Source organism: Tachysurus vachellii, chromosome 2, assembly GCF_030014155.1.
Source record: "Tachysurus vachellii isolate PV-2020 chromosome 2, HZAU_Pvac_v1, whole genome shotgun sequence".
Taxonomy (NCBI): domain Eukaryota; kingdom Metazoa; phylum Chordata; class Actinopteri; order Siluriformes; family Bagridae; genus Tachysurus; species Tachysurus vachellii.
The window spans coordinates 36,212,616-36,236,776 of NC_083461.1; the positions used below are offsets into that span (position 1 = coordinate 36,212,616).

Consider the following 24,161-nt stretch of genomic DNA (forward strand, 5'->3'; position numbering starts at 1 on the left):
TCTCTCTCTCTCTCTCTCTCTCTCTCTCTCTCTCTCTCTATCTCTCCCTCTTGCTCTCTCTCTCTCTCTCTCTCTCTCTCTCTCTCTCTCTCTCTCTCTCTCTCTCTCTCTATCTCTCTCTCTCTTGCTCTCTCTCTCTTTCTCTCTCTCTCTCTCTCTCTCTCTCTCTCTCTCTCTCTATCTCTCCCTCTTGCTCTCTCTCTCTCTCTCTCTCTCTCTCTCTCTCTCTCTCTCTCTCTCTCTCTCTCTCTCTCTTTCTCTCTCTCTCTAACTCTCTCTCTCTCTCTCTCTCTCTCTCTCTCTCTCTCTCTCTCTCTCTCTCTCTCTCAGGCAGCTGCTGATCACGAGATGAAGAGATCAGCGAAATGAGTACAGTCATGAGGGAAGGCTTTAAAATAATTTTCTATGGATTTGTGGTCTGAGCAGAGAAACGAGAGAAAACTTAAACAAGGTACGGGAATTTATTTTGAATTCGGATATTTAATAGCATTGTAAGAAAGAAGACATATTGTAAGTAGTCTACTATGTGTGTGTGTGTGTGTGTGTGTGTGTGTGTGTGTGTGTGTGCGCCCATGTGTGAATTTTTACAGTTATAAAAATTTTCATTAGAAATACACATTTTGCACCAGACAAATGCTTAGGAACTTTAAAGCTGCAAAATGTAACACAACACAACATACCACGTTTGCATACCAATGTATTTTTTTTTTGTAGTGACATATTATACTTTTTTATCTATTCATTGCGTAAATTATTGTTTCCTGCATCCTGCCTTTTGCATCCTGCAGTTCAGCTTTGCCTCTGCCTGTTACATGAAGCCCTAAAACTGGAGGCTCTTTCCCAAACATCTTTATAAAAAATGTCATTGTATGAATCATTACACACATTGTATTACATAATTAGATGTTAGGTATGAACCTGTTAATCAAGCGTCATATTATTCAACAGTGCTGTGGTACAGTATGTGTCAATCTTTATACCCTTTATTTATCTTGTGATCTGATGTGATGTGATGTGTGTGTGTGTGTGTGTGTGTTTGATGATAAGGAAACAAATGACCACATCTAGATTTTGAGAATGTCACATTTATCACCTAAAGCAAGAGTTCTATGTTTGAACAGTTTGACATTGTGCATTTCGACAGGATGTGGCAGAGTGTGTTGTCACTCTGTATGTGTGTCACAGTCACCCGGGCGCAGTTTCCACGCCAGTGTGTGACACCTGAAGTCCTGCGTAGTGGCACCTGCTGTCCTTCACCCACCGATCTGGTCGATGATGAATGTGGATTGAAGACTCGGCGTGGCCGGTGTATGCCAGTTGTTGCTGACCTGCGCCCACACGGCCCTCAGTATCCTCAAGACGGACGGGATGATCGGGAACGATGGCCGCTGCTCTTCTTTAACAGGACCTGTGTGTGTAACAGAAAATTTAGTGGGTACAGCTGTGGACAGTGCAGGTATGGGCTAACTGGAAAGAACTGTGATCAGAGAATCACTGTGGGTGAGGACATACACACATACAGTACACACACACACACACACACACACACACACACACACAGATATATGCTGTTTTGGGAAAATAATCAACAACAGGTCTGGTAGCATTAGCATTTTTATTGAAGAACAATGTGTAGACCACTGTGTAATACATTATATTAAATAATATAATGTATATTTACCCCCATGTTTATCATCCAAACCCATCTCGTTGGAAATCCAGTGCGTCGAAACATCCTGCAGATGTCTCCAGAAGAAAAAAAGGCTTTTGTCAACGCTCTGGATCAAGCTAAAAAAACGGTGCATCCTGATCTGGTTATCTGTACACGGCGATATGAGGAGCTCTTTGGCCCAGATGGAAACAGTGTCCAGTGTGAAAACATCACCATCTATAACTTTTTCGTCTGGACTCATTATTACTCTGTCGGGAAGACGTACATGGGACCGGGACAACAGAGCTTTGGAGGCGTGGATTTCTCTCACGAAGGTCCGGGATTCCTTACATGGCACCGCTTCCACCTGTTGCAACTAGAGAGTGATATACAGGTGTAGTAACACACACACACACACACACACACACACACACACACATACACGTACAGTATAAGAAAATACAAAAGAGTACAAGGTGGCTATTATACATGCGTGAAGATACTCTATAATCTGGAATTGTATTAAATCTTTAACCTACAGTCTTTAATCTGCTACTATCTACCCTGAAATTTCCTGATATGGATCCAAGTCATTAAAAAGATCGTAAATCGTTAATATTTTGCCCAAAATACATCAAAATTAATGAACAAAGGAAAAGGACAAGAGTATTTATTTTAATGTTTACTATTTTAAAGAATCTATGATTATGCATATGTATACTGTATAACAGTACAAATTAAAGGCAGAGTGGCTTCATGGTTGGTGTGTTTGGGGTACACACTTTGCATGTAGGAATGCATTTGCATGGTCTCTTTGTTCTTCTGGGTTTTCTTCAGGTGCTCCAGTTTCATCCACCAGTCCAAAGACATGCACTATAGCTTGATTGGGGTCTCTAAATGGGTCAGGATTGTGTGTTTTGTGTTAGTGTCCCACACTTTGTCCCAAGTCCCATGGGATAGAATCCAGGTTCCCTGCAACACTGTGTAGTAAAAGCACTGCAGAAAATGGAGAAACCATTCAAACCACTCCGACTGGCACCAACATCCATGCCACAATCAAAGTCACTGAGATCACATTGTATTGTACTATTAACTGAAGCTCTTGCTCCCACGTGATTGGTTAATTGGATTAATTGGGGGCTGTGGTAGCTCAGTGTTTAAGGCGTTCGACTACTGATCTGAAGGTCAATGGTTCGAATCCCAGGTTCACCAAGTTGCCACTGCAGGGCCCCTGAGCAAGGCCCTTAACCCTCAATTGCTCAGGTGTATAAACTGAAATAAAAATGTAAGTCACTCTGGATAAGAGTGTCTGCTGAATGCTGTAAATGTAACTATGCGAAAGTGTGTACTGCAGGTGTACTTGTGCTGTAATAAATGTACTGACATGTAAACATGGTCCTCTCATCCATTATACTGTAATTGAGGCTAAAAATATGGGTCGCTTTACATGTTTGCATTTAGGACATGCTTGGAAACCCGACATTTGCCTTACCGTACTGGAACTTTGCCATTGGTGGAAACGAATGCGATATCTGTACAGACGACCTGCTTGGAGCCAGGAGCAGCTTTGACATGAACAGCATCAGCTCTAACTCTGTGTTCTCTCAGTGGAGAGTGATATGTGATGACTTGGAGGAGTATGAGAAGCAAGGGACCATCTGTAACAGTGAGAAACTCACATGCACAAACACATAAAGTATTTGTGAATATTAACGCAGACGTTGCATACACAAAACTGTGGCTACGTGTGGGCTCATAATATACTTATATACACATGTCCCTTTATTTTAGTTTAGATTCTTAAGTAGAAATATAGAAAAACAACATTCATCCTACTAAGATACACACATATATATGAACAAATATATAAACTAGACATGGACAAAGGGGGCACGGTGGCTTAGTGTTTAGCACGTTTGCCTCACACCTCCAGGGTTGGGGGTTCGATTCCCGCCTCCGCCTTGTGTGTGTGGAGTTTGCATGTTCTCCCCGTGCCTCGGAGGTTTCCTCCGGGTACTCCGGTTTCCTCCACCGGTCCAAAGACATGCATGGTAGGTTGATTGGCATCTCTGGAAAATTGTCCGTAGTGTGTGATTGCGTGAGTGAATGAGAGTGTGTGTGTGTGTGTGCCCTGTGATGGGTTGGCACTCCGTCCAGGGTATATCCTGCCTTGATGCCCGTTGGCGCCTGAGATAGGCACAGGCTCCCCGTGACCCGAGGTAGTTCGGATAAGCAGTAGAAAATGAGAGAGAGAGACATGGACAATCAAAATTAGCATGAAACATCATGGATCAACATTGTCAAGGTGAGAAAAGGAAGCGCTTGATGTAGCAGGGACTTTCTTCTAGGCTACCCACATGGAGTTATAGTCACAACTCCGCTATTTGTACACAGCTAAGAAACAAGCAAATACTCCATTCGTTTAAGAAAACAGCATGGGATAATCTGGTAGTTGTCATCCAACCTTGCCATCCATTGAATGTTGGTAGTTTCCTGGTTTCATCTTTCTGGCCTAAAATGGTCTCCATCTGCCACCTTTTTTGTAAAAGTCATAGCACCAGCCATTAACTTTTCCTATTCTCTGGGTTGTTGAAGATTGGGGTTCAAGCCCCTGCCAAAATTTGAGCAGCTGATCAAAACCTTTGACCCTCTCTGCTCCAGTGTATCTGTATCATGGCTGACCCTACACTCTGACCCCAACCTCAAAACGTTAGGATATGCACAAGAATTTTCACTTTAATGTTTATGTGGCAAAAATAAAGGCTTCTTCTAGTAGGTGCCTGGGGTAATTTGAAGACAGGCAAGGCCAAAAATCAATTCCAAAATATTCTAAAATGCTGTGTGATTAATGTAGAAGCAATAAATAAATATATTTTAATAGCAATATAAATCAGTGGTCATTGCAGATGGTTAAATTTGCCATTCATGCTCATTCCAGTAGCTATTCACCTTGTAGCCAATAGAGGTCTCCAAATCTCAAACTGTTCCATATGAAATATACTGCCTAGAATACTATATCTGTATCTTCTGCTCTACCAGTCTATTATATTATTCTGGATTGTGTGTGTGTTTGTGTGTTTGTGTGTGTGTGTGTGTGTGTGTGTGTGTGTAGGTACAGAAGGTGGTCCAATCAGGCGGAATCCTGGTGGGAATCGGCCGATATTACAGAAGCTACCGGAAAATCAAGATTTAATTGACTGCTTAGAGCTTAAGAATTACGATACACCTCCATACTACTTCACCTCCACCTGGAGCTTTAGAAATTCTATTGAAGGTAAAACACATAGACACAGAAGATTCCATATGGAATATGTAAAAAATATTATTGATAATAATACACACACACACACACACACACACACACACACACACACAGACACACACACAGACAAAAGTCTTTAACTTGCTATTTGGAACCAAGTAATCCAATATGGTCACATCCTACAGTCTTTTATTTTGTGTGTGTGTGTGTGTGTGTGTGTGTGTTGTTAGGTTACAGCACTCCCCAGGGAAGCTATGACCCAGTGGTGCGCAGTATACACAATCTGGCCCATTTATTCCTGAATGGTACCGGCAGTCAGACCCACGTGTCCCCCAACGACCCCATCTTTGTCCTGCTGCACTCTTTTACTGATGCCATCTTTGATGAGTGGCTACGTAGACACCACCCTGGTACACACACACACCTACACACACACTTTATGTGTTTGGCTGCTTGAGTGCATATGGGCTCGTACAGGATATAAATAAACCAAAAATTTAAGCAGCAGCAAAACCAGAACAATAAACAACAAAATCTAGCATTGTTCAATTGGTCCCATCATCTTTCAGGGTACAAGGTAGGCATCCATTAACGTGCTTTTTTCTCTGTTCTGGCACCTGGGTGGTGGAATGAACTTCCTCTAGATGTCAGAACAGCCAAGTCACTAGCTGTCTTCAAACAAAGGGTAAAGACTTACCTCTTCAGGAAACACTTAAACTAGCACTTGTTGTATTTTCAAAAAATTGTTTGTGCACTCTAGGTGAATTTTAAACTGATGGTATCCTTAGTCTGTTACCGATTGAATCAGTATCGATGTATCGATGTACGAAGGCTTTTGTACATCCCTCTGGATAAGGACTTCTGCTAAATACCATAAATCTAAAAATAAAACAGAACCCCCCCCCTGTGGCCACCCACGTGTGTTTCAGGCACGGTGTTTTACCCCAAAGAAAATGCTCCCATTGGTCACAACTGGCATTTCAACATGGTTCCTTTCTGGCCACCGGTCACAAATGGGGAAATGTTTGTACTGGCATCAGACACTCTCGGATACACCTATGAGATCCAATGGCCAAGTGAGTGACACTCCATCATATTGTAACCTGCTTTTCTATCATATACTTGAGATTATTTGTTCTTTCTGGATTGCCAGACTAAAAAGAATGACCAAATTTTAATAACTTCACACTTTCATGAAGGTATAATTCACACAGTGAAAAATGAAGCTTGCGGTACAAAGCAAGATGAAATTCATTAACATGAATGTGATTTGCTACATGATGCATTGACAAGGTTCATTACATCATCCTTCGTAACTGCCTGTTTAGTCTAAAGGTTTGTTTACAGGTTGTTAGAAAATTCAATTGAAATTCAATTCAATTTATTTCTATAGCGCTTTTGACAGTTCCCATTGTCTCAAAGCAGCTTTACAGAAGTATAGAAACAGAAGAGAATAAATAAATAAATATAATAATAAGAACAAGAAAAATAAATAAATGAATACATACATTTAAAGTTTAAAATTAATTAAAAAATATATATTTGAAATCTAAATACTATATATCTATTCTAATGAGCAAGCCGGAGGCGATGGCAGAAAGAAAAACTCCCTGAGATGATATGAGGAAGAAACCTTGAGAGGAACCAGACTCAAGTGAATCTCATCCTCATTTGGGAGACACTGGACAGAGTTCAGCACAGACCCAACACTAATTCCTTCCTGTCAAAGTCTTCAAATGATTGCTAATAAAGACCAGACCATACAGCTGACCGACGCAACAATGGTTCAAAGAAGACATAACAGTCTCTGGGCGGCTCCATCCATAACAATCCCCTGAGTCACTGGCTGACCATGCAGATCAGTCCCTGGCAGTGTGACCACCGGGCAACGAGACTCCAACCAGGGGTAGAAGGTCAGGATTGACGAATTAGCTCCAAAAGGAGAGACGATCAGGCTAGGAACTCAGAACACTGGGAGCATGTGAGTGGAATATAGAGCTTGACAGAGAGAGAGAGAAGTGTTAGGTATGATTGTAATCAGGTGATGGACAATGTAAATTATGTGCAAAGTGCAGACAGGGAATCCAGCAAGACTAGCTATGACAGCGTAAACTTAAACACGGAGACTGTGTCTGTGTCCCGAACACTAATTGGAAGTCTGTTCCATAACTGTGGTGCTCTGTAAGAAAAAGTTCTGCACCCTGCCTTTTGTACTTGGGGTACTAACAAATAGCCTGCACCTTCTGATCGAAGCAGGCATGACGGATCATAAAAAAAACAAAAGATCGCTCAGGTACTGTGGCGCGAGACCATTGAGCGCTTTATAGTTCAGTAATAGTATTTTATAATCGATGTGACTGGGAACCAATGCATTGTGGATAAGATAGAAGTGATGTGTTCATATCTTCTGGTTCTAGTTAGAACTCTAGCTGCTGCATTCTGGACTAACTGGAGCTTGTTTATGCTTCTACTGGAACATCTAGACAGTAAAGCATTACAATAATACAACCTAGAGGTAACAAATGCATGAACTAGTGTTTCTGCATCATGTAATGACATCATATTTCTTATCTTAGCAATCTTTCTGAAATGAAAGAAGGCCACAATTGTGGTATTATTTATGTGAGCTGCAAACGAGAGCAAACCGGTATCAATAATCACACAGACGTCTTTTATTGCTGCACACGATGTAATATAAAAACCATCCAGGGTAACTCTGTAATCAGAAAGCTTACTTCTGGCTGCCTGTGTTCCTAGTAAAAGGACTTCTGTATGTAAGCAGGAGAAATTTAGTAAGCATACACAATCTTCAATCTTATTAAGCTGGTAAATCTGATTTACAATATTACTCTTAGTAATCTCTGACAGACAAAGGCTTAAATCGTTAGCTTGTAGGTGGAAAACTATTTTTTTGTACCTATGCTTGCCTAAGACCCTAAGACTACCTGCTACAGTAGGTCTGGCACCCTGGCTCCCTGAATACACCTAAGAAGTGCTGCTGGAGCACCTAAAGACCTAGCTAATTTCACATGCCTTGACATGGAGTCTCCTATAATCAGATCTCTTTCAGGTTTATCGTTGGGTGCTTTAATGAGGCGAGGAAACCCGTTAGACACGTGAAGCGGAGAGGAGTGTTGCTCCCGTGGGCAAGCCTTAGTCATCACCCATTCGCCCCACGGTGAGGGCTCTAAAGCTGGAGTTGGAGGGTTACTGACTCCACTTAAGGCATCCATATTTTCCCCTAAGATCTGAAAAGCATCTCCTCCGCTAGCTGTTTGAAGACAGGAAACAAAAACGTGACTAGCGAAAGAGAGGAATAAAATAAGTGCGATAAAAAAGTAAATAAACGAAAGTGACAACGTAAAGTATTAACCAAAAAGAGAAAATGAAAAACAGTATAATTTAAACACCGATGTCACAGAAAAGCAATATTGCTTAAGTGGGATTAAAAAAACAGTAGAGTACGTACTTATTTTTTTTCTTAAAAGCAAAGCATTAAAGCAATGACACTTCTGGTTTGGGCCACAACAATTTTTGTTTTGAATTCAGATAGAGATATTTGGAACACTTAGCAGATACAAATATAGATAGTGGAGATTTTTACACCAATAATATAGGCGGTATATTCAGATTACTATTTGTGCAATACAATTATGTTGTTCAGTCAGTTTTTGCTCTGTGTGTGAAATAAATCTGACCTTTTTTTCCCCCTCAGCTCGGCCGTATGCCATCTCTGAGATCATTACTATTGTTATAGTGGCTGTGGTGCTGGTGGTGACAGTGGTAGGTGGAATCGTGGCATGTTTTGTCAGAGTCTATGGCTCTCCTGAAGGGCTAGAGCTTCTGCTTAGTGAACATTTCTGTCGCTACTCAGAAGACAGTCACAAGTTTCAGTATACAGCCTGAAGATGGATGGGTTTGTTATTGAAATTGTGTCTCTGACATAATGTACTGCACGATCCCTTCTGATTTTTTCTTTACACAAAACAGGAAAGGCAATTTATTAGAATATATTTTAATATTAAATATACTAGTGTTTTTAGGGAGTTGTTTGGCGACACCTAGTGTTCAGTTTTTCTATAACAACCTGGTGTATTGTGATGTGTTCCTTGTAGCACGTAGGGCTAGGTATGTATTTTATTAAATACAATTGTCTGTTGCACTTTTTGTATTGAAAATACATAACTCATGTAGTTATGTCAAGTTATTATTATTGTTTTTATCATTGGCTTTCTTTTAAAATTCTGAAATGCACTGAAATGCTGCTACTTGCAAAATAAAATGTAGGGGGAAAATAATAAATAAACAAATGTTTGTTGTTTTATGAAACAGAAATTAGCCTAAACCTCCACTTAGTCCAATAAAATACGTTTAGATATAATGAAATATATTTTATATTCGATCTACTTTGTTTAAATGTGTTTTTTCTTGTTAATTTCTTTGCATGTTTGGTCACTTATGAAATGACAAATCGCACACAACATAAAGAAAGAATTATTCTTCTTCTGTTATTCTGCTCTTGTTTTCTATTAACTTATAGATTACTATAACTGTAAGAAAAGGTTCAAAAGATTATTTCTGTTCTTTATGTTAAGTTTATTCTGAGAAAACAAACTATTTATTTGAATTTGGCGACATCTGCTGGTCGCATCGATAAACAGCACCAGGGAGCTTAGCAAGTGCAAATAAAAGATGAGCAATTACCACAAATTATAGTGGAACCTGGGGTATTATTCTGTAGAGTGACTTATTCAAAATTACAATAAGTAATTAATGTACTTAATTAACTAAGTAATTATGTAATTGCGTATAATTCACAACTTTATTGTTTGGAAATTGTGAGTCTTAGAGAACAAAATTTGTCATGGTCAACATCTCTCCCTTTGTCAATCACAGTGGCAACCTATGAGTCAATGTCCATGTCTGTGAGCTTAAAAAGGCAAATTGTGAATGGCTAGTGTCGCATGTCTCAGAGGAAGCACATGACTGGTTGTTGTGTGGTGTGTGGGACATCACACCTATCTATAATCTCATTCCTGTACCACATGTGATTCATTCATTCATCTTCTACCTCTTATCCGAACTACCTCGGGTCACGGGGAGCCTGTGCCTATCTCAGGCGTCATTGGGCATCAAGGCAGGATACACCCTGGACGGAGTGCCAACCCATCGCAGGGCACACACACACTCTCATTCACTCACGCAATCACACACTACGGACAATTTTCCAGAGATGCCAATCAACCTACCATGCATGTCTTTGGACCGGGGGAGGAAACCGGAGTACCCGGAGGAAACCCCGAGGCACAGGGAGAACATGCAAACTCCACACACACAAGGCGGAGGCGAGAATCAAAACCCCAACCCTGGAGGTGTGAGGCGAACGTGCTAACCACTAAGCCACCGTGACCCCCACATGTGATTTAAATGTTTAAAAGAAATATTTGCGGTCAGTAATTCAAAGAACTTCAAACTAAAGGTTTATAATAGGACATACTACAATACCTATGTATTGTGACTTTAAGTGGTAACAGCCCTACATAGTCTGGGCTAATTATACACCAAGCTGGTCAAACTGGTAGATCATCTTTGCCTGCTGATAAGTTAGCTTTCGGTTTTCTTTTTACTTAAGTACATTTTTCAGTAATTGTTTCAGATTTACTAACTGCCTGACTATTATTCCCTATTAATGATCTCTTATTATCTCTACAGAATCTGTGTGCATTGTAACTTTAGTAGTTTGTCGTTGCATAGCTGTGTTTTTCCTGCTGAATTGAGCATCTGGTTAAGACGGCACACCAGTTTAACCAGATCTGTCTGTGTTTTGACAACTGTTAGGTAGCATATCTGTACAAACTGGATTTTTCATCAGGGAAATAATTGTGTTTAAATACTGTCTGTAATAAATTTCTATCACCATTTGATAGGTATCTTAACCAGTGTTGTAATGTAACGGAGTACAAATACTTCGTTACTGTACTTAAGTAGAAATGTCACGTATCTGTACTTTACTTCGCTATTTAAATTTGTCAACTTTCACTTTTACTCCACTACATTTCCTAGATAAAATGTAAACTTTTACTCCGTTATATTTCCACTAAGCGTCTTCGTTACTCGTTACTACAAAATAAAATCAGAAGAAATGTGTGCGACTGCAATAAGGGAGGTTTGGCGAATCACTGCTTAGATTGCTCATTTATCTATAACGGTAATCGGCTGAAAGCAACCAAAAGCAGTGAAATGTCGCTATTCTTATTACCAGAGTTGCAGCACAAACAAAATATTAATGCAAACAATCCATTCAATACTAAATAAAAATAACATTTATTGATTTGGTCTTTTTTTTATTAATGACTGCATTCATTAGACACACTGTTTGTAGAGAATGCACACATACATGAACTGATCTGATTCAAGACTGGCATCATTACATCATGCATAAAATTTTGGTGTCCACTTTTGCCATTTTAAATAATACCATAACTTTTGGCTTACTATGTAGTCATATAATATATAATATAAAACTCTTCTTGTTTTAAATTCTCACTGAGGACTAAAACCCCCTAAAGATGAGACCCTAGAACTGCCCCTGATCTTATTCCTACGGAAAATCACTGAGATTTAACTTTTTACTTTTACTTCAAATACTTAAGTACATTAAATATCAGAAAATGACTTTTGATACTTAAGTACAGTAAATATCAGATACTTTAAGACTTTTACTTGAGTAATATTCTAAAAGGTAACTTTCACTTCTACCAAAGTCTTTTTCTAGTACGATACTTGTACTTTTACTCAAGTATTGCTTTCTAGTACTTTATACAACACTGGTCTTAACAGCGTAACAGCTTAATCATTTTTATGAACACTAATGTGCTGCCAAACGTTTGAGACAGCATGTGATTCGCAATTAAAGTTTCACATGATCTCAGTGTGGACAAAGTTTCTGGAAGGTTCCACAGTTTGTTAGAGATCATAGCTAGACATAGTGTCGTGAAAAATTAAGGAGCTTTTAAAACAAAGTGTCAGAGACATTAAAAAATGTCCCAAAGATTCTGCCTTAGATCAGACTGTCAACCAGAAGTCAGCACATGTTTAAGGAGGGGATTAGTCACAGAAGCAATCAAGAGGCTGGAGAAATCCATAGCTCAAATGTTAGCCCAGACACTCTATAAAGCTGATGTGTTGAGTCGTATCAAATCCTGTTTGGAGTTTGCTATGTTCTGAAAAGGTTCACATCTAGATCTAGCGTTACGTCAGTGGTGGTAGCGTTGTGTTAGAGGGATTCTTGTCATCAGTAGGTATTGGCAAAATCAGTGTGAAGCTAAGAGTGAGATGGATAGATAAGGTAAGATATACCTGTATTCATCCCACAATGGGGAAATTTCTATATACTGTACACTCACCGGCCACTTTATTAGGTACACCTGTCCAACTGCTCGTTAACGCAAATTTCTAATCAGCCAATCACATGGCAGCAACTCAATGTATTTAGGCATGTAGACATGGTCAAGACGATCTGCTGCAGTTCAAACCGAGCGTCAGAATGGAGAAGAAAGGTGATTTAAGTGACCTTGAACGTGGCACGGTTGTTGGTGCCAGACGGGCTGGTCTGAGAATTTCAGAAACTGCTGATCTACTGGGATTTTCACACACAACCATCTCTAGGGTTTACAGAGAATGGTCCGAAAAAGAGAAAATATCCAGTGAGGGCAGTTCTGTGTGCGCAAATGCCTTGTTGATACCAGAGGTCAGAGGAGAATGGCCAGACTGGTTCGAGCTGATAGAAAGGCAACAGTAACTCAAATAACCACTCGTTACAACCGAGGTATGCAGAAGAGCATCTCTGAACGCACAACACGTCGAACCTTGAGGCGGATGGGCTACAGCAGCAGAAGACCACACCGGTACTAGTAATGTGTACCTAATAAAGTGGCCGGTGAGTGTATATACGGTACTATAAGGTACTAGAATAGTCAAAGCTTTACCTAAGCATCAGGTGTCCTGCAAAGAGTTCGGGATCCTTCCCAGATGTTAATCCTATAAAGAATCTGACTCTGAACAAAACATATCAGGATCCAAACATGCAAAGCCTTTAGAGACGTATCCCAGAAGACCCAAGGATGGTGTATAGGCAAGAAATTACAATACAGGACTCTTTTTTTTTTTTTTTTTGTTTTTTTTTTTGAAAATGCTTTATTCAAACTACTAAACCACTATAAATAGCCTACAATAATGCCAAGCCTAATACAAATATAGCGTGATAGAAAACATCTTCATAAAGGAATATCTGAAGACAGTCTCTTCAGCCAGTGATGTTTTGTTCGTTTAGTTTAGCAACAACAACAAAAAAAAAGTTTCTTAAAAAACTACTTAGTGTTAATGAAATGATCGCGATACAAAGCAACTTGAATGCGTGACACCTTTGGGTCCACATTTAGTTAAAACTGGCCAGCTGTATCTAATATATCTAATATAACACAAAAAAAAAAACAAAAAGAAAACATAAAAATAGTTCTTTTTTTCTTTTTTTTCTTTAGTACTACAGAACACTTTGGCAAAACAGTTAACAGCTTCCAAAAAAAAAAAAAAAAAAAAAAAAAAGTTAAAATAAACAGGTGCATATAAAGGAAGAGAAAAACATTCACTTGAAATATATTATAGGATTTCTTCTTACTTCATACACAGAACAATGCATTGTATATATTAAATATATCCTGATGGTTTTCGGTCATAATAAAAGATTCTAGTAAAGGCAAAAAAGACGCATTCGAAAAGGGAAAGTCTTCTTAAAGTCAAAACACACAAACGTACAAAAGTGCGTTCATGATCTTATATCTGTGTACACAACACACACACACAGGGGCAACTTCATCAAGTTTAGAGGTTAGGGTTAATGTGTGTGTGTGCGTGTGCACGTGTGTGCAGGGATTGTTGCATCGCCAGTGTGACTCAGTCTTAACAACATAGGTTAAACTTAATAAAACACAATCTGTCATAATAATAATAATAAGCTAAAAGCAAAAAAAGCTTGACATAAAAAAACAAGGAAATCCTTCACCCTTAATATGGTAGAGAGAGAGCTGTGACATTGTGTGTGTTAATGACGTAACACGGTTGTTATAAATAGACAAGGTGGCCTCTTGATGTTCACACAAATACACATTTTACGCTTTACCGGTGTTCTAATAATCGATCAAGGCACTAATACCTCACCATAGAGTCATCAAGAAGATATCAAATCCTGTTTGGAGGTATCTAAGAAGCATGTTGGAGACTGAGCTAAGACGTAGAGCAAGGTTCTCGGCTCTGGCGACTTTAAACTTGTACTTTATGTCTAGAGGAAACCCAACATTGTGCATTGCATCAGTGAAGCATGGTGGTGGTACAGTAGCATTGGGTTTGCAGAGCTTCTTTTCATCATTTAGGAAAACAATGAACCTACAGTAAGCATCCTGGTAAAATGCTACAGCGGAGTGATCCTAACTGTGTTAGAATAGTTCAGTCAAAGGCCAGACATCAATACATACAGTACAAAAGGTGGAATCTGTTGGGTATAAATGTTTTCAGAACAACCCATTTATGTTGTATTTTCTATTAAAACGAAGACGATCGCTGGATAAATTCTCAACATTCATTATCTTAGAGTATATCCCAAACACTTGGGAGTATAGAGCCAAAAACCACCAGAATTTCACTGTAAGAACACTTTGAATACAAGATGTCTTGTTAAAACACTGCTGCTGTAATCACTAAGAATTTCTTATGCTCATCCGATAACTAACGATAAGCTCAAACTGAGCACCAGTCTTGTCCGCTTGTACAGTATGCTGGAAACTTGATTCCCTTTTGAGTCATGGAGTGTTCAAGCACTTGACAAATTCGGCCTGAACTGACAGACAGAATTCTAGCGCTTGGGTGTTTACAAATCTTTACAGACAGAATGAGGATGCTTTGCATGCCATCAAGTAAATCATGGTGGTGGTAGCATTGTGATTGTTTGGATGGATGGATGGATGGATGGATGGAGACAGGGAGTCTGGAGTGGTTTAAAGGTATGATATTGTATCTAGTCCCATCCATTCCAGGGTGGTGGATTTTGACTGAAACAATATGAAAGCATGTAATAATATTTATGAAACAAAAAATGTACATGATGAAGAAAAACCCTTGTACATGTTTGTTCATTTTAGGAAATACAAAAAGAATATCTGACATACATACACAAAAAAAACACAAATAATTCTGCTAAACTGGGCACTGATTCAAGTTAATGTGCCGGGAACATAGACAGGGAAATACAAAGCCTCTGACATGACATGGTGGTTATTATTATTATTATTATTATTATTATTATTATTATTATTTATTATATTTTTTTTTTCATAGGAAAGGCCATAGGATGATATATTGAGGTGACTTGAGAACACAAGTTAATATGTCATAGAACGCCATGTATAATACATGGCCTCCAATGTAATATTTTTATCAGGAACAGGTGGAAAAAAAATAAAATCGGCCAAAAGATACATGTCACAAACGACACCAGTGTGTCTATGACGGAGAGACTAAAGGACACTGTAATATCAGTCACCTCCATGTTCAGGTTCCTGTACCACGAGGAAAGTGTCCAGGAAATAGATTTCAAGAAGCTTTCTTCATGGTGACACCTTATTAAACTAATATAAACTAATAAAATAACCACCAGCAGCCTTGTAGTAATCAGTAATCTTTTTTTTTTTATCAGGAGTTTTGCATATTTATCTCTAACAAGCGTGTGCCGCTCGATCTGAACAGTTATATGTCAAAAGAAAAAAAAAGTTCTTCAGTCTCATTGTTATATTTTACAAAAAAAGCCACCCTGCAAATCCAATACAGCAAATCAGCCCTACAAATAAAAGCCGTTTTAGATCTTCATCTGGACTAACAGGCGTTTTTAAAATATTTGTATACAGTATAAGGAGGTATTGCAGTTTGTTTCTAAGAGATTGGATGTATTATATTAAGGCTATGGAGTGTATGTGTACTTCCACATGGTGGCTGGATATCGTCTCTGTTCCCGCGTTGCGTTTTTATTTTTAAGTTGTTATTTTGTCTTTGTCTTCGACTTCAGGATTTATAAAAACAAACAGTTTTCAAATTCTCAAAACACAAAATAAAATGTCTGAAATCTGAAAACCTTCAAATGACAGTGAACTAAAATGTGCCACCAACCATAAAGTTAAAGGAAAGGAAAATATCAGACAAAACGATCTACAAGTATTAGTCAGATATTATTATTATTGTTATTATTATTATTATTATTACTCAGGCAACCTAGTGGTTAGGATATGAAACAGCAAAAAAATAAAAAATAATAATAAAATAAAATAAAACAAAAAATAAAAACACACACACACACACATGGAATCCCATTTGTGTGTTCAAACATCAAAACATGTCTATAAAATTATCCTTCAGTGGTCACTTAGGTCCCTGCTCAGCAGTTTCGCATGTTTTTTTTTTTCCTTATGTTTGTCTATTTTAATCTTTTTTTTTTTTCCTTTTTTTTTTCTTTTACAGAAATCTATCAAAGCAAACATGCTGTATTTCTTCCTTCGGTATTCTTCACAGCCACAGAGACAGGACGAAGGTTCCAGAAGGTTCTGGATGTCTGGATCGTAAAGAGTTCAGTAAAGTCGAATTTAGAAAGGATGGTGAGTTTAATGATGTAGTTTTGCTGACTTAAGTGCTTTGGAGGTCTTAAATTCTTTGCGTTAAGGGACTCTCACAGCAATATAATGCTTCTCTTGTGTACACATTTTCCTTTTATCCTGCATTTTAAATGGCTGGACAAGCTACATCCTAGCACTTGGTGCTTAAGGCACACAGAATCGGAATCGGTCGGCCGTTGGTTGGTTGTAATAAACGAGTGATGGTTGTGTTTTATGATGTGATGCATTAGCTTAAGGCACTTTAAGACAAGATGGACGTTTTTTTTTGTTTTTTTTTCAACCCTAGAAATAGTCACCTTGCATCTTTGACTGACAGGCGACTCTTGTCCAAGAAGGCGGGACATGGAGCTTGAGATGAGACTGCATCAGTAGACATGTACAATAGTAAGGATTGAGGTTTTCTCATTCGAAAACAAGTAGCGCACACACTGATATCAGCAGGCCACAACTGGTGCTTTCCATGTGATCCATGTCAGTTAGCTGCTGGTCCATGGAGATCTAATCGGGCGTCTTAGGTAGTAGTTCTACAGTCAGTGTTAAATGAGTCAGGATCGGCGTATTTCCTAATCGACATCTAGTCTCCATTCATCAGGTTTGGAAGATCTCAAGATCTTGATCATCTGAGACACAATCTTTACTAGTATTAAAATACACAACAGTCCATGGGGAGTTGTATTTGGTCACACTTTTCTATGTTTGTTTCTATGTTTGTCTATGAGTACAAAATGCCAACAATGCATCATAACGCTCTAATAATGTTTGTTTGATTCATCTTCAGTAACCGCTTTATCCGCGGCATATCCGGAGTCTATCTACACACACCCTGCAGACACACACTCACACACACAAACACACACACACACACACACACACACACACACACACACACACACACACACACACACACACTCAAATATCTAGGGGCAATTTATCTTAGCCAATCAACCTAGTACCTTGACGTTATTTACTGTCAACTGGGAAATGGCTTATGCTTCCAGCTCCATTTGAGATGATATGACCCTAATAAAATTTATCAGTAGATGTTAGAGTACATAGTGCATAGTGTAAGTGCATAGTGTGTAGTATGTCAGCTGGGACGCAGCCAGTGAGGACATTTTACATGTTTTAATGGTGGAAAAAAAAGCACATTTGCTTTAGAATTATCCGCACGCCGTTTCTTAGAATTATAACGCTGTCAAGATATTATGCATAGAACATTATTAGAGCTTTATGAGACATTATTAGAGTTTCATAGAAAGTGTTACCCTTGTATATATGTATGTATATGTGTGTGTGTGTGTGTGTGTGTGTGTGTGTGTATGTTTTAGGGGGTTTTGATCAGTCAATAGCCTTCATGGATGTTGCACTGTGTCTCGGGTGAAAGGCATGATGTGTCTCAGTAGGTCTGGTACACATCGTGGATAGGCACTTGGAAGGTGGCAGTGGGGAAAGTTTGGGGTATGTAGCCAGCATAACCTCCATACGTAGCAGCTGCCACTGCTGCATTCTTCTGCAGCGCTGCCAGGGTGGCTGAGTTGGTGTGAGCAGCAAAGGGCATGTAGCTCGCACCGTACAGACCAGCAGCCGCGGCGGCAGGGATCCTCTGGATATTGTGAGCCACGGCATACACAGGAGTGATAGGACGGCCCTGAGACAAAAAACAGGGAAAAAAACGGGATTCACATTCGTAATTGATATTTGTTTAATTCACGTTCAGGACCATGATCATTACCAACCTCAGGGGTGCTTTTCATTAGTAACATTCACCCTGTTTGTGATGAGCTGCATTACACCATATGAATGATCTCTTATCATTTACTATAATGATGTTGTCATTAAAGTAGTAGAAATGTTTCATTTATGAGCACAGAAAAAAAAAAAAAAAATCAATTAAACTCTTATTCTTTATCCAAACCAGTTATTACCGTGATCATTTACAGTATATAGCAACCTAAATAAATACAGCATCATTATTTTTATAAAAACTTCTCCTGTATCATGTTGGTTGTACTGGTTTGAATGACTTCATAGTAACCGTGCATTTTGTAAGAATTGTTGGAGAGGCTTATCATGGAAAATTTTCCAAGCCCTTATGCTGACACACACAGTAACAGATCAGTGACACTGATGTACTTCGGATCACTGCTCGATTACAGCTGTAGATATCCTGCTGACCTGGTTTGACCAAGGAAAACGGCTGCAACGTCGCTTTTATCAGATGGGTATGTACAGGTAATACTTGTATGGACAAACAAGAAATACTTTCAGTGGGTGAGAAAATCCACCTTATGACACCTTATCATATACAGTACATCTTATCATATATATATATATATATATATATATATATATATATATATATATGTATATATATATATATATATATATATATATAAGGTGCGGCCACAAGACACCAAAGTTGTAGCCAACTTTGTAACTGTGTAACATGAGCCCACGACTTAATATGTCATGGAACGTCATACTCCAGTTAATTATTACTGGTGGCCACACCTTATTAAATAATAACAAAACAAAGAAAAAAAACACCTCAGTCACTCAAACGTTTCGTTCTAGAGCACCGACTGAATATCTCGCTGTTGGTCCAGCTTTAGTAAACATTACAATCAGAGCTGTGTGTTGTTTTAGTGCCGTACCTGATAGGGCGGAGGTGTCGAGACGGCAGGAATGACGGCAGCGGTCGACTGAGCAGCAGAGTGATCGTGCTGGAGAGCGAGGGGGTTGATCAAATGCTCCACTGCGTGAATTTTTCCTTCCTCCACCAGTTTAGTAGCAGCAGGTGCAGCAGAGAACACAGTGGGGTACTGCGCACCGAGAGTCACTGCACATACACATACACACAACTTTAGAAACAGAATTCTATAAAGAAACACTAAGATATAAGATCACTTTAATATCAGGGGTGGACAGATCAGGATCAGTAACTCGGACACCCAAAACAAACAGATTTCATTTATTTCAATTCATATTTTGTCTATAATCATCTGAGCTTACTGTAAAAAATGTATTTGGAACGTTTTTTTTAATTAGTACAACTACGCGGAAACACAAATAAAATAAAAAACAAAATAAAATGCATAAGCAGTAGTCTAATTAAAGCTATTAACAAAAAGACTTTTATCAGGTACTTTTATAAAGGCATTTGTTATAAAAAATGATAAATGTTAAAAAAAAAAAAAATAAATAAATAAAAAAAAAACGATACTGTAAGGCGACACAAAACAAAATAATAAAAACTTGATTCGATTGATTCATTTATTTTGAACGATGTTTGCAAATAAAATTCTTCCTCCGTGTCATATAGTCGCACGCTTTTGTTGCTAGGCAACAAAAACGGAAAAGGACGTCCCGTAGGATATTCCATGGACAGAACGACGCTTACAGTTGTGTAACATTACTGTGCATTTTATATTGTAGTTATATAAGGTTTTGAACAACAGAAATGATCCTTTGTATAATTAGGATTTGTCCTCCCCTGTTTATTGGTACATTATTATTATATGATACATTATAAAAAAAAATGGTCCTTGTGTAAAACATGATGTAAAGGTGATGGGGTTTACAGGTATACCAGTTTACAGGTACTGGTGTGGAATTCAGAGTGCTGGGAATAATACAAAAAGGACATTAAAGTAGAGAAAGAGAGAGAGAGAGAGAGAGAGAGAGAGAGAGAGAGAGAGAGAGAGAGAGAGGTGGGTGAGATGGAAAATAAAAGAAAAGTAGTTAAGACCTACATAACCTGTTCTTAGTTATGGCAAGTGACTTGGCTTAGGATTAACACACACACTCACGCACACACACACACACACACGCACACACACACATGCACACACACACACGCACGCACACACACACAAACACACGGTCCCCCATTGTTTCAACAAACAAAAAGTCTTTTCATTCCTGGGGTTAATTTTGATTTAGGATCAGCAGGTTTAACCGACGTCAGACAAGGTTTTAGAATTGAAAAGCTCAGAGGGATTAGAAATTCTCCACAAAAAAAAAAAGAGAAAGAGCGAGAGAATGAAAGATCTGCTGATTTCACAACAGTTGGGAAAAGTGATTAGCTTCAAACACGTTTCTGTTGAGAAGAGATTGAGCGAAATGTAATATTATTTTGAAAGATCGGGAAAATCTGAAACATGTAGGTGCATCGTTAAGAGTTTGTGTTTCTCTACTCAACCCTATTCCACTAGGGAGCAACAGAGCCAGACAAGTTCTCTCTGAGATACGTCTCACGTTTTGTATTTAGGTTTTGCTTTTTATTTATTTGTTGTTTTTGCTTTTTAGATCAACTTCCAAAATTGGTCTAATCTAATGTCTGTCTCTGTGCTTTGGAATTGAGAGAGCTGAGAAGAATGACAGGTTTGACTGACTGAGTGTGTGTGTGTGTGTGTCTGTGTGTGTGTTTTAAAGTCTCACACTGACTTGTGCCAGGCTTAATGCCCACTGTATTAACGGCTGCAAGATCCAGACTGGGCATGAGCTCATATGGTTTATCCGGGACCTTGGACTTTCCTTCATGGTAGCGGCTGTAAATGCCTCGACCGGCGGAATAGCCACCAAGGTACGAGCCACGGGGCCCTGGGCCTCTGTTAGCGGCTCCAGCGCGGCCACGGCCTCGTACAGTACCTGCTTGAAATACAAATAACAGGGGACGTTCTTCAGACACTCACACATAGAGGGCGCTGTTTGTTTCTGACACAAAATATAAGAGTGACATCTAGTGGCATATATATGGTGCATCTAGTGGCATATATATGGTGCATTAAATTATATATATATACATATATATATATATATATATATATATATATATATATATATATATATATATATATATATATATATATATATATATGTATATATGAGATCTATTCTTATATGTTGTGGTATGCCTCATTATGTTTTGTTCTAATGTGAGAAATTCTTGGGAGTATTTTTGCTTGGGAGAGTACCATGTCTGAGACCAGGATGAAGCAGATAATGAAGAGGAATGATGTGAATTGAAGTGAATAGAAGGTGTAGCTGAATATGTGTTAAAATGTTATATGATAGGGGAGAGATTTGATTTTCATTCACATGGAGAATGGCCAGTTTGGCATCAAAGATTGAGGAATGCACCTTGGTGTGAAATCAAGCTCTCTGCTCAACCCAACCAAACAAAAGGACAAGAACAACAACATGGGGGTCAATAATTTGTGATTAGTATCTGGAAATGCTTTAGATTTCCCCCAAGAGAACCAGATTCATTATCATACCGTCTCAGGATCATAGCTGTTTCTTAGCTCCAGGTAACAAAAGAAAATCAACCAGCCTCAAACTTTTGTTAAAGAAATACCTTCCTCTGAAACGTGCTACCGTCTTACACAGTTTTTAAACACCAATAATGACCAATAATGAAAATAAACCTGACATATGTAAAAGGAAAGGTCATTCTGGTAACTGGATGTAATCGCTCATGTGATTTCCTGGCAAATGTAGGCTGGTGGATTCAAACTGCCAGACACAGGAAGCTCAGTAACAGCATAAACCTTTGAAACCTTATGATATTCGAGTCATTAAGCAATAGACAAGAGTTTCTCGAGTTATTCAGCGATTGTTCTGAAATGGTACGCATTTTTGCCACTGATTAACCAACAAAACGTTCATGATCACCCGATTTTCACACTATAAAGCGAAAAAAGAGAACAAGGAAATGCCTCCAACCTTTGATGAAGTAGTCTCTGTTGGGTCCAATGAGAGTGTTGTAAGGATAGCTGTAGTAGGCAAGGGTGTAGGGATCACATTGATACACATAATTTTGCTGAGTACTTTCACTACTGGTCACGGATCCCTTGGATGCTTTCTGGTAGCGAGTGTACTGCTCCTTGTCTACAGGCTTGGCCAATGTCACCTCAATGCACGAGCCCTCGATTTCTGTACCGTTCAGGTTATCCATAGCCACCACAGCATCGTCCCGGCCGGTAAAGTGCACGAAAGCATAGTCGCGGATCTTCTTTACTCGTTCGACGCAGCCCGGGTTGAACTGACTGAAGATCTTGCGAAGGGTCTCCTCGCTGGTCTCAATCATCAAATTGCGCACATAGAGGATCTTCACTGTTTCCATGATGTCCTCATCAACGTCAATTTCTGGTTCTGCCCAGTCGACGGCAATTTGGTGACCCCAGAGCTGTGTACAAGAAAAAGTCATATAAAACACTCTGGATGGAACCTTTGGGTAGAGATCTGGCTTACAACGCATGCCAGCCCCAGACACCATCAGACATGTTATTTTTTAAATCTTATTCACTAGAGTCTATGGTAACAGGTTTCACCTATTGGAGAAGCATAATATTATCATCAGAGGTGTTCACAAGCTAGTTTGCATATATGGTTTCTTACCTGAATGCGCCCAGGCATGAGTTTCCTCCTGGCCATGGCAGCTGCACGATGGGACTCGTACTCTACGAAAGCAAAGCCACGATTCTTCATTTTGTCTGCAGCACTTGCATATACAATCACATCCAGCACTCCTTCTGTAACTTTGGAGACTTCCTCCAGAATCTCCTCTCGCTTCTTAGTTTTGGGGATTCCACCAATAAACAGGCGGCAGTTGTCTACACTTGAGCAGACTCCCAGCAACCGTCCAGGGCGCACCTCGTAGTTGTTAAGCTCCCTCACGGCGCGTTTAGCCTCGTGTTTCTGTGTGTACATGACAAAGGCATAGCCACGGTTTTTGCCATCAAAGTCCATCATCAGGCGCATCTCATAGATCTTGCCCACTGACTCAAACACCGGCACCAACTCATCTTCATAAACATCACGTGGGATCTTGCCCACGAAGATCTCACAACCACGTGGAGGGGACTGTCCTTGCCACCCGGGGGGTGGGCCGTATTTGCGTTGTCCGTTCTCTTGAACCATCTTGTATCCTGTGCGCTCCATCAGAGCCAAAAGGGCTGCTTCGTTAGGGGCTCCAGCAACACCATCGGGAATGGATCCATGGAGGATCGCATGACTGTTGGCAGGGTTTGATTTGGAGGATGTGCTAGAGTTACTCATGGCGACGGCAGAGGCGGAGTCTTCTGCTGTCATTCTGACATAAGCTTCCAATCAGAGCTGGAGTCTGATGAAAGAGAAGAGTTCTAGTTAATACCCTAATTGATTTTTCTTATAAAACCATAGAAGCTGTTTCTTATACTCCAGACTTTTATCAATGACTATGATTTTTCTGCGTTAAGCAATGACGCATCAAACATTTAATTATTTGTTTAATGGACTTATGTTTTGGAAAGTCTGTGAAACACTCTCCTATGATCACATACTTCGTAACAGCTTAATAAGACCAAAGCTCATTTTAAAAAATGCTTCAAAGGAAATGACATGATAATGATTTGTAAATTATGTATGATTTTTTTTTTTTTTTAATGCTTTACAGTATGAATTAAACAGAGCGGTCCCTTCAGTGTTCCGTTGAATTCATAACATTAGCATGTGAATTAGCATGAGCTAGCTAGCAAACCTAGCACACTGT

At 39.2% G+C, this 24,161-nt stretch overlaps 2 protein-coding genes across 10 annotated transcripts in view; one reads left to right on the top strand and one right to left on the bottom strand.

The window, feature by feature from the left end:
* The first annotated feature begins 374 nt into the window (after positions 1 to 374).
* Positions 375 to 9,253, top strand: tyrp1b (tyrosinase-related protein 1b). Of its 2 annotated transcripts, none has more exons than XM_060892141.1 (8): positions 375 to 451; positions 1,145 to 1,500; positions 1,723 to 2,045; positions 3,113 to 3,317; positions 4,764 to 4,925; positions 5,144 to 5,323; positions 5,843 to 5,989; positions 8,629 to 9,253. In XM_060892141.1, the coding sequence occupies exons 2-8, from the start codon at positions 1,146 to 1,148 to the stop codon at positions 8,817 to 8,819; spliced, it is 1,563 nt and encodes a 520-aa protein (XP_060748124.1). In that variant the 5' UTR covers positions 375 to 451; position 1,145; the 3' UTR covers positions 8,820 to 9,253. The 2 variants fall into 2 exon arrangements, with proteins under 2 accessions (XP_060748124.1, XP_060748116.1); XM_060892133.1 differs by having other exon boundaries at positions 385 to 451; positions 1,186 to 1,500.
* A 5,124-nt stretch (positions 9,254 to 14,377) lies between these two features.
* The window catches only part of rbm47 (RNA binding motif protein 47), a 31,662-nt gene continuing 21,878 nt past the window's right edge, over positions 14,378 to 24,161 (bottom strand). For 4 of the 8 annotated variants that reach the window (XM_060864502.1, XM_060864499.1, XM_060864504.1 and 1 more), the window contains exons 2-6: positions 23,030 to 23,753; positions 22,355 to 22,817; positions 21,068 to 21,280; positions 19,282 to 19,466; positions 14,378 to 18,275 (exon numbers count right to left, since the gene is read on the bottom strand). In XM_060864502.1, the coding sequence (XP_060720485.1) occupies positions 18,024 to 18,275; positions 19,282 to 19,466; positions 21,068 to 21,280; positions 22,355 to 22,817; positions 23,030 to 23,722 (1,806 nt within the window). In that variant the 5' untranslated portion in view covers positions 23,723 to 23,753 and the 3' untranslated portion in view covers positions 14,378 to 18,023. The remainder of the gene's footprint in view (positions 18,276 to 19,281; positions 19,467 to 21,067; positions 21,281 to 22,354; positions 22,818 to 23,029; positions 23,754 to 24,161) is intronic. The other 4 variants (XM_060864507.1, XM_060864505.1, XM_060864506.1 and 1 more) reach the window with 4 other exon arrangements.